General features: G+C 32.9%; 1 protein-coding gene across 1 annotated transcript; it reads left to right on the top strand.

The window, feature by feature from the left end:
* Positions 1-5,324: 5,324 nt before the first annotated feature.
* Positions 5,325-10,116, top strand: LOC143534702 (cyclin-T1-3-like). Its single transcript, XM_077029132.1, has 5 exons — positions 5,325-5,439; positions 5,527-5,661; positions 6,144-6,319; positions 8,590-8,735; positions 9,758-10,116. Exons 1-5 carry the CDS (start codon positions 5,383-5,385, stop codon positions 9,787-9,789), a joined length of 546 nt encoding a protein of 181 aa, XP_076885247.1. The 5' UTR covers positions 5,325-5,382; the 3' UTR covers positions 9,790-10,116.
* Positions 10,117-11,824: the final 1,708 nt, after the last annotated feature.

Genomic DNA, 11,824 nt, shown 5'->3' with positions numbered 1-11,824 from the left:
AATGTTGAAGAAAATATAGCTACTGATGTCTTGACTGATGTGGCTACTGATAATTTAACTGACATTCAAACTGATGTAATGAATAATGAAAATGCTGTTGTTGAGGAGCCAATTGTTGAAACTAAACAACATGAAAGCTCCAAGATTGTAGAGTATGATGAGGAAATGGATGAGTTAGATAGAGATATTGATAATTTCCCTCCAGAAAATGAAGAGGAAGAAGTGCAAAAGAGAATGAATAAAGGCAAAGAAAAAGTGACAGAAGAAGAGCCTGTTAAAGCTTATCCTCGGAAAGATATTTTGTTTAGAGATGATGCTGAAGCTGCTGTTGCTGCTGCCAGGAGAGAACAAGAACATATATTGAGAGAAACAAGGGAGAGGGAAATCTTGGCCCAAACCCTGACTCCAGAGTAACTGGCAGAGCAAGAAGCCTTGATCAACCAGGCCAATATTTCTAAAATGATAAATGAGGATGAGGCTTATCAAGATGTGATTGAAGCTTTGATCAATTTGAAAAGGGATGAAGATGTAGACAATTCCTTGGCTATGGTGGTCAGCAAGTTTCAATCTCAAAGTCAACCAGAAAAGAAGTCAACTGAAACTGATGAACAGACCAATATGGGTACAGAGATGATGGTTGAAGAGGAGATTGGTGAGACTATTGTTTCAACGGCTGCCAAGAAATGGGCTGATCAAGTGAGAGAATATATAAGGAAAAACCCAACTGACAGCTGGCCAGAAAGGGAAAATGTGACTGAATCTCATGAAACACTTCAACAGAATCAAGAAAGACTTTCAAAACTACATGAACAATTTGCAGAAAAAGTAAAGAGGTTTGCTAAGACCTATATGAGAAGAAAGAGGATATCTGAACAATCTGAACATGAAAGATCTAAGAAGAGAGGAAAATGGGATGAGAAGAATAAATGTTATGTTGAAACTCCTGATGATGAAGATAGTCCAATCAGGGCAGTCCCACTGCAAACCTTGCAACCAGGAGAAAAAGTTCAAGGTGTTCCTGATGTTCCTGTTGCGAGTGAACCAAACCTTGAACATCCAACCTCTGATGAGCCCAAAATCGATGCAATTAATGAATCAACAGAAGAGGAGGATGAGTCTGATGAATCTAATGATAATAATGACAATGATGAAAAAGGTGCTGAAGCTGCCAGTGTTGTGTCTCCTCAAGTCACAATGACTGAGGAACAAAGGACAAACATTGAGTTGAGTATGTTGGAAGCTAAAAGGAAACATCCTTTGGTTGTAAAATTGAGAAGCTTTGGTATAAGCTTTGAGACTTTGGCTGCTATGAATGATGATGAGTTGAAGTAGAGATTAGAAAAAGAAAATGATACTATCAAAAAGATTATGCAACAAAAGAATAGAGATGCTCAGAAACAAGTCATGAACGTGTTGATGTGTTTTTGATAAATTGTTGATATTCGTGAACACAGCAGCATAAGCTGACGTGTATTTTAAGCATGTGCCATAAGTAATGAAGCTTTTAGGGCTAGTTACCATAGACTACGAACCAATGTGGCCAGAAGAACCGTTGGACCCCAAATCGATGGTGTTTGGGAAAATTTGAATCACAAGATAGGAATATTTTGGTTACGTTTTGTATTTCCAAGTTCCAACCTTACAACTTGTATAAATAAAATAAGTGTATTACACTTTAAGTTGGTATCAATTGTGTACTTTATATACTTATCTGGGTGAGGTGTCACGCAAGAGTAAAAGAAGGACCTTGACAGAAAAAAGTTTACCGTGAACGTCTATAATATTTAGTAGACTCTTGTGACGACAACACCACATTTGATATATAAGATAACCGCTCTTGTGGTAGTTGACTGAAGTAAACTTTTTACCTTATATAAAATTTCTATCATTTTATATAATAACTAGTTTTTATCCCCCGTGTTACGGGGTTGTTTTAAATTATTCCTTTCTAATATTTATATATTTTTTTTGGATTTTAATTTTATTTATCGTAAAGAAGTTAATAATATACTTAGGATTTGAAGATGAAAGAGTTCACAAATAAATGAGATGTTATAACCTGGTTTGAAAGTTATACGGGTTTTGTGAGACCCATGACCCGCTTATTTTTTTACAATAAAATTGTTTTCTTAATTATAAATTATATCTTTTTTAAAATGGATATTAATTTTTAGTATATCCCTATTTACAAGATTTTCATATCAAATATTTGGTGAGATTAATTTTTAATTTAATGAGGTGTTATAACCCGTTTAACGGCTATCTGGGTTTGATGAGACCCACAATCGTGAATTAGGGTCAAATGCATGAGAATCTACCATTTACAAATAAAACAATCTGGTGGTTTGAGAGAATGTAGGGAGGAACAAGAGAGATTTTAAAGGTTTCGTTTATATATATTTAAGATATGTGGTCAAGTTATTTTATAAAGGGGAACAAAAATGAGAAGGATGAGAATGATTTCTAGCCACACAAAAAAACCTCGAAAAAAATTTATGAAAAAATCATAACTCAAAATTTAATAAAAAACGAAAAAAGTAATATTACAAAAATGTTTTCACCGTCTTTCTCGTTTTCATAAAAAAACATACAATGGTAAGTGAAAAAAATCATTTTGTCTTTTTGTTTATTATTGTGTTTTGTGTTTATTTTCGTATTGATTGTGTATTTTTTCCTTGACATTGTGTTTTTTTTCCCTTATATTGTGTTATATTACTCGACACTGTGTTATATTATGTTCGGCATTGTGTTATATTTTGCGTTCTATTGTGTTTTTTTAGTTATAATTGTGTCTTTTGTTTATTTTCGTTATTTTGTCTTTTCGCCATTTTTTTTAATTTTTTGGACCGAGAATGATGATAGTTTTTTAATTTTTTTCGTTTTTTATTTATATTTTGAGTTATGATTTTTTTATTATTTTTAAGGGTTTTTTGTGTGGTTACAAATCATTCTCTTTTTGTCTCCCTTTGTATTTTATCTTCGCCCAAAGTATTTATAGTTAAAATAAGTAGGTTAGTATTTATAAATTTGAATGAATATCCGAATCAGAAAACAAATATTAAAAAAACAAAACATAAGACAGGCACGCTTTATTATTATTACTAGCGGTAAACCCGCGCGATGTTGCGGCGACGACAATATGTTTAAACGTTTTTAGTAGTTACAAGACATGTAATGATCATAAAGATAACAAATAGCAAACAAATATTAACAAATGATTAAAAAAACATATTCCATTTTGAACATATAATCAAATGTATTTTTTTTCTAGATCAATTGAGTGAGGCTTAGCCATTGTGTTGACATCTATAAATAAATATAAAAATAAGTTGAATTCTCAAAAACTTTAAAATGAGATAGCATAAAATACAATAATATATATGTGTATCTCTCTTAAGAATATAGCAGATAATAGAACTCGAAAAAATGGTTTCATAACCTTCATTGTGTGTGTATATGAAACATCAACCAGTGACGAATCAAGAATTTTTTTTTCTCATGGGGTTCACTTTTCGGGGGAGGGGGTCCCGCAACCCCACAACTTACGTCGTAGATCCAGATCAGCCCGTGAAATCAACTTTCCCAAGACTCGTGTTTGCAATCTTCATAAACAACCAAAGATTTAATGTCCACTCATAGCCAACCCGTTTGGCTTACAACCCGTGATAACTTGAACGCGTTTTGACTTATCAAAGTCCTTGATCATTGACCAAAATCAACAAAAAAAATGATCGAAACTCACCAAAATTTATACTTCCTTTAAAGTGACACGAAATCATTTTGTTTTATTCCATGCATATATATAATTCGTAAATCTTACATCGGAACGTCAACAAAAATAAATGCGTCGTGATTGTAATGTTGAAATTTATTAAAATTTATATAATCAAAGATATAAAAGAAAAACAAAGAAAAATGAAAATATAGATGAATATATGGGTAAACTTAAAGGGTGGAAGAATAATTATTAATTAAACTTACAAAAGTTGAATATAATTGAGTGGTTAACTTTGTAATTATATTTGAGGTTTATAAGTGCATATATGAGTTGTACTCTTATGTTTAATTGACTTGTACATTATCATAAACACCTCAAAAAAAATAAAATTTACATTGAAACGTCGACAAAATTAAGCACGTTGCAATGGTAAAGTCGGGTTTTTTTAAAACATAATATATTAAAAGATATAGAAGAAATAAAGTTTTTAAATGAATTTGTCAAATAAATGGGTAAAGTTAAGAGAGTTTATTTGTAACTACTTGATAAATTAACAAAGTTTTGTTGAAGTTAAAGGATCATAATTGTAAATATATTCAATACTAAATATTCTTAAATGTACATGATGTATAAAATACTATATTACCCCTACATTTTCTAATTTGTATGCATTATAGATTGTAATTTATGCAATAGTGTTTGTACCTAAGAGGTCCTTCACTAATGTATTGTATATAGGAGAGATTATTATTATTATTATTATTCCATTAAAGTGAGGAGATATTATTATTTTCTTTCTTTCGGTCATCCTTTCTCTCTCTCTGTTGATTTGATTTGACAGACAAGACAAGACGAGACGGTTTCTTTCCACCAATCTCAAAAACCTTTCTTTCTTTGATTCCATTAAATTGGATCGATCTCTTCTCTTCTTCATCGGTATAATTCTTCTCCTCTTTCAATAATGATACATGATCTTGTTGATGATTTCGGTGTAATTGTAGCTGTTTCATGTTTGGTGAGCTTAGATTTATAACCTCATCATGACTTTGATTATTCAGGATAACCTATCGATTATTATTATTATTGTGTTGAAAAATCAAGGATTTTAATCTAAAATTGATCAATTTCAGTATGGATTGTTACACAAACAAACAAACAAACAAACTATAGTTTTGTTTATTAATAATTTGCTATTTTGAACATTTCTTTCTACAGGAACAATGTCTTTTGCTAGACCTCATCATAGTCAATATCCTGGATCTTCATTTGGAAGATATGATGATCCTCACATGTATGCCACATCTTTCGCCACAAACAGCCGTTATGATAACACCACCCATGACTTCTCAAGACAGCAGTACAGTTATGTTGATCTCGAAGTTTTACCTTCTCATAAAAGGAGGAAATTTTCAGCAACTAATTGGTAATCAACCCTCAACGTTTGACTTCTTCCCGACCAGCTCTAGGATCACTTCAACTACCTATAAACGTGACCGTACAAGATTCGAAGACAAAGATTCTGAATTTATGTAAGTAAAGCGTTTTAATGTATTGTTAATTTTTGTTTTAAATCATGCAATATAAACCTTTGTGTAATTGTGCTCACTTTGTTATTTGACAAGATTCTTAAACATTGAAGGCCACAAACTACTATTGCAACTGCTATGGTTCTATGCCACCGCTTTTTTCTCAGGCGGTCACATGCCTCACATGATAGATTTGTAAGTTAATACATAATTTCTTATTGCATGGAGGTTATTTTTCTATTAGAATTATTTTTAAATTTTTCTGCACAATTTACCGTGCAGTTGATTGCTACTGCTGCTCTTTTTCTTGCTGCAAAGTCCGAAGAGACACCTTGCTCTCTGAACACTGTTTTGAGAATATCCTCTGAAATTTTTCACAAGCAGGATTTTAATGTGCTTTGCTATACACTCCCTGTGGTGAGTACACAACTTTTGTAATATTTTTGTGACTTATATTAGGCCTGGCCTGTAAACGAACCAAACGTTTGTAAACGAACCAAACGTTTAGTGAACCGTTTGACTGGAATTTCGTTTAACAAACAAAGGAGCATAAACAAAGTTTTTCGTTCGTTTAGTTAAACGAACGAACATGAAGGCATGTCTTGTTCGGTCATTTATGTCCGTGAACGTTTGTTCAGTTAAATTAATATATGTTTATTCGTTTACGTTCGCTAGTTTACATTTGTTCATTTACGTTCTTTTTTGCAGTTAATGAACGGACACGGAAACGAACACTTTCATTTTCATAACAAACAAACACGGACATGAAAATCTTGTTCGTGTTCGTCGATTGTTTGTTCAGTTAAAGTTAAATGAACAAACACGGACACATATTCTTCGGTTCGTTTAAAAGCCTAATCTGTATGATATCGTATGTCTAATGACCCATAATTTAACAGGATTGGTTTGATCAGTACCGGGAGAGGGTGATTGAAGCTGAGCAAATGGTTTTAACAACTTTAAACTTTGAGCTTAACGTGCAGCATCCGTACGCTCATCTTACATCAATTCTTGACAAATTAGGGCTTGCACAGACTCTTTTGGTCAACCTTGCTTTGAGCTTGGTTAGTGAAGGGTGAGTCATCATTTTCCTTTCCAACAAGTTTAATGCAATTATATGTGAATTTCAAATTTTATGGTGCGTATGCTGTTTGATTAGTATCACACATGGAATAATTTTATAGAATAGGATATGAAGATTGTGCACTTTTCTACTTGATCCGGTAATCTTTCTTGTGTTCTCTTGTACACGTGGCATGTGTAGTTGTCGGTTATTAATATTGATTTATTTGGATTGAAATATAATTGCAGGATGAATAGAAGAGTAGCATGCATGCACGCCTGTATGATTTTCTTAGCTGGTGGATAGATATGCAGTTTTATTTCTCACTGAAGTTGACCAACCGATGTGTTTGCAATTTGGATGCAGTTTCTATGAAATTTAACTTAACCTCATTTTGGCTAATCTAAGATTGCAGTTAACCCACAGTTTGGTTGGCGGTCAATTTCTAAAATGAAACCACAAAACAAAATTATAAATCTATAACTATTATTATTATGCTCTGATCAACTACTTCATCTAAAAGAATTGTTATTGTATCTGAATAGACTAAGAAAAGAGTAAAGAAATTTAGTACGAGCTTCGAGATTTCAATATAATGAAAAATGAGTTTAGTATGTGCATGTCTGTTGGCTCTGGTAGTTATATCCATGCTAGGTATGGGGGTTGGATAAGGGCTCTAAACTTGTTCTGGTTTTATTTTAACTATGTTCAGCTTTGGTTGGGTCAAAAACTTTGGTTGACCCATGCTGTTTTTAGTTTTATGTATGTGACTTGTTATCAATAAAATGTAACTAAGTTGACTTAAATAGAATGCACCTTGTTTCTTATATTCTTGATACATTCTTCGCTGTATATAGGTGTCAGTAATTGTTTAATAAAATTTTGGTAGTATTGTATAATGATTTTGTTATGTGGTTATTGTCACCGTGAGTGGTGTTCTTGATACGTGCATCTAGGTGTTTTCTATGTAAGTACCACTTTGTTAGTACTTAGTAAAGGAAAAATTATTGCTCACTTTGACCCAATACTTTTATTGGTATTTTTTTCGGTTAACTTGATCTTCTGACTTCCAACTGTGTGTAATAGTTGATGTAGTTGCTTAATCTAAAGTCTTATAGTTTGTTGGATAATAGTGAGGCAACTAAAAAATGTAACATATGTGAAGGGTTGTCTTGCGCAAAGCGTATGCAGGATAAGCACTAGAGGTAGCAAAATGGGTGGTTTGGGCTTTGTAATTACAATTAGTTATTATTAAGTTAGTTGTGTTTAGCCAACGGTCCCGAGTTAGGTTTATCTAGGGTTGTATATTGAGGTTCCTCGTCCATTGTAATCATAGTATTCAATTTAGATATTGTTTTACAGGCTTGTTGGGTTACAGGTCCAGAATTGTTCGGGTCATAACAGCTAATATTATAAACGTGTCAAAATGGTTCGGTTGGTCAGGTTCTCCTCCATTGTAATCACATATTCAATTTGGATATTATTTGACGGTCTCTTTTACAGGCTTGTTGGGTAATGGGGTTAACGTTGTTCAGATCGTAACAGTTAATTCTTAAAACGCGTCAAAATGGTTGGGTTGGTCGGGTTTGAAACACTTCATAGTCAATTGGTCATTTCTTTTCCTGAATTTTACTTATAATCAACATTTTTAAGTATGTCTAAAGTAACCTTTTACTAAAATGATACTCTGATTTTGAAATTAAACGCTTTAGGAGGTTTTTATGTATTTTGATCTGTACGACTCGTTTGTCTTAACCAGTTTATCTGAATTTACCAATTTTACATGTTAGGGAAGGCATAAACAAATGGGTCAAAGTCTCCAATAAGCACATTTCATGCTTGGAGTCTGTGTGCCTCGAGTGGCCGAGTTAGCTTAGAGCTGCTGCAAGTTTTGTTCGAGTAAGAAAAGATAAAATAAAATTCGTATATTAAAACATGCATATTGGCACACATCCACAGAAAGAAGGCTTTCGTAGGATGACAAAATGTTAGTCAAATTAGTTGGTTTTGCTTATTCAATTAGCCTGCTGGGGTTCAATTCTGCACAAGATGATGTACACCAGATGCTGCTTTCTTTTTTGGTAAGAGAAAATTGCTTTGGCCCACCCGCTTTCTAACTTGGGATACTTATTACAGTTTTGGTAATTACTAAGAATTTAAAGCTGATGTGCCAGATCTTGATGCTACAAATGGTTTGTTAATTATCATAGGTTTAATAATATGTTATCGACTCGTCTTTTGCGTTTCGTGTTATTTTCTAAATTTTCATCATTTTTTTGTAGGCTGCGTAGCTCGCTTTGGCTTCAGTTCAAACCGCACCAGATTGCTGCTGGAGCCGCATATCTTGCTGCAAGATCATTAAATATGGATCTTACTTCATGTCATAATGTCTGGCAAGAGTTCTACACACCTCCATATGTGCTAAAAGGTATGTACTTTCACGGGTCGGGCAACTTGGTTAACTTTCTCGTCAGCTTGTTTGACCTGCTTTTGTCTTAGCTGTTTATTTTGTTTTTCATATCAACCGGTTTATTAAGGGTAAGTAAAACCGATTAACCGAACAGAAACAGAAATAACCGACAAGACTAATAACCAGTGGTTCGGTTTTGTTTTTTAAACTGAAAATTGCAGTTCGTTTTGGTTAGGCCTTGTTTCACCAAACTTGTTTATGATGTTTGTTATTTGTGCTCAAAAGTTTCGGCTCAAACTCCTTTTTTGGCTCAAACATTTCAATCCTAAGTGTAAACCACAAACTCATTTTTTGGCTCAAACATCTCAATCGTTAGTGTAAACTGAAAACGGACCATAAATGTAAAACTAGGGGTACAAACGAGTCGAGCCCGAGATCGACTCCTTTTGACTTATGAGAGCTTAAGCTCTTTGTAAAAGCTCAAGCTCGGCTCATGAGTCGTTTTTTCATGCTCAAGCTTGGGCTCAGCTCATTTACTATTTATTAATTATTTGTATACAGTTTTTATATATTAATTAGTTGTTTTTGTCATGATTTTATATATAATAAATATTATTATATAAATATGTTCTTAATACATTAGTTAAAAAATTATATTAATAACTGGCTCGTTTAGGCTCGCAAGTCATTTTGAGCTTCATAAGTGAAGCTCGGGCTTGTTTATTAAGTAAGTTTACTTTAAAGTTCGAACTTGGCTTCTAGCTCATTTAAGATTGGCTCGAGTCAAGCCTTTAACTAGCCGGTCTCGTGTAGCTCACGAGCCGGTCTCGTTCACACCTTTATGTAAAACTGAAAACCTAAAAACCAGTTTTTCTCCAGTTTTAAACTATACCCGATCAAATTGACCCCTACAACTTGTCGATAAATAGGTTAAATTTGCGGCATCTTAGTCTATTACCCTTTTGCTTTTTAAATAGCATATGATTGCTAATGGGTGAAGTAACATGTAAGATGGTAACATTGTATGTTTGTTGTTGCAGATGTTGTTCAACAGTTGATGGAGCTGTTTTGAAAGTTATAACCTGAAAGATGTCACATTCTATGTCAACTATTATTGGGGTATGCATGGTTTGGTTTGGTTGTTTATTTAGTTGGTTTTAAATATGTGTATTTTCAATCAACAAAAGGAAGAGATCTTTGATCAAGTTTGTTAAGTTTTCCATGACATTTCGCTTTGGTTATTTGGTAGTTTTTTTAGCGATGTATCCCGTGGCCAAAATGGTACATGAAACAAAGGCTATGTTTTTTTTTTTATCTTTTTACTTGTAACATCCTGGTTTTTGGTTTAGGGTGTATCAGTATGTCTATAAATATTTTTGGTTAGTGGTGTATCGATACAGATCTAGTTTACTCAATGTGGTATTGTGCCCAAGTTAGTGTTTTTGCAAATTAGCCATCAAATTGGAGACGCAAATCGGTTCTAATGGTGTTGTAAATTCATACACACTTTTGGGGAACGGTATCTATACAAATTCTTTATGTTATATAGGTTTTAATTCCATATCAAAAACTTGTGAAATTTATAGGTTAGAAACATTACCTGAGATGATTTGAACATGATAGAACTTGTTTTCATCAAATATGGCGGTTTTGAGCTAATATAAAAACTACTTGAAAACTCTGAAAGTGTTGATTGTTATAGCATCTAATAGTTTATACTCATCCTAATCAGTTAGTAACTTTTATGTTCTTGATGGTTTCTAACTAAATCATGAAATGGGCATCTAGGGGCGTAAACTTATCATATATTATGTATATGATATTGATTGATCAAAATTCATTTTGTGTTGGAGCATACCAACTAAATGGTGAAATGGGTATTCTGTTTCTTAGTTAAAAGCATGTTTGGGATTCCTTATTTACACTTTCTTATACCTTATACAAGGAGTTTTCTATAAGTTACAAAATCCTAACTTATGAGAATTCTTTTTTCATTTTTTAAAAAGTTTAATAAGTTATATTATCCAAACACTATTTTAATCTATAAAAGTGAATAAGTTTATAAAGAGGTAAAAATAAGAAAACCCAAACACCCCCTAAAATGACCCAGATTTGATAAATATGTGACTTTTGTATGAAAGAATGTGTCATCACCAAGTGACGGAAGTAAACCAAAGTTATTGTCCGAATATATTAAGTTCGATCACAGTTTGAAAATAATTAATGGGTATATATATGCCTAAATTAGCGGCAAATGATGTGTTGTCTTGTTTAATTGGCAAGATTTGTATAATAGATTATCTGTATCTAATATATTATGGTTGAGGTGCTTTGTGTGCAATTTATAAATTTTATACCGTGAAGATTTTTAAAGATAAAGATGTGAAGATATCATCGGTAGCATTAAAGCTTTGGAGGGTTTTTAGGTATAAATATAGGTCCAAAAATAAAAACATTTTGTGGTTGAAATGGTGCATTATAATGAGTTTGCTTGACACCAACTTCTTTCTATCTCAAGTCTTCTTAAAACTATACGTTTCACCTAAAAATAGAACATCTACAACCAATATCTGTTAGTACATAAAATGTCTATAGCTTTGGTCTTGTAGGTCATGTATTAGAATAGTAGTGTGTGGAATGTTTTGTAATGTTGTGAACTCATAAGAGTACTTATACGGCGCAAGTTATGCGCCGTATAACCCACTTATACGGCGTATAAGTCCCAAACTCACCTATATATAGGTTGTTTGGCTTTTGAGTTTAGAACTTTTTAGTCCAACTTGTACAGGTTCCATAATTATCATATCATATTGTACTTCACTAAGATTGAAATATATGAGATATAAAGAGAATATAATGAGTAATCTTGTTGTTTTCGATCGCGTTTAGGGATTCCGCACCTTCACGTGGATTCTAGATATCGATTTATGTCTTGTTAACGGCACGAATACGTTCCTTCATGTGGTATCAAAGCTTTGGTGCTCGATATTGGAAGAAAAGACAAGAACTACTCGTTTCACATCAAGAATCGATCTATTTCTCAATTCGTTAAAAGTTCGTTCCGGATTCGTAAAAGTCAAGTCATGTCCTAAATCTCAGGGATTGTT

This window comes from Bidens hawaiensis, unplaced genomic scaffold, assembly GCF_021521415.1.
Source record: "Bidens hawaiensis isolate Kalapana, Puna unplaced genomic scaffold, B.hawaiensis_p1.1 tig00010300_1, whole genome shotgun sequence".
Classification (NCBI taxonomy): domain Eukaryota; kingdom Viridiplantae; phylum Streptophyta; class Magnoliopsida; order Asterales; family Asteraceae; genus Bidens; species Bidens hawaiensis.
Note: the sequence above shows the minus strand (reverse complement) of the source record. Positions and strands in the feature narration are given on the sequence as shown.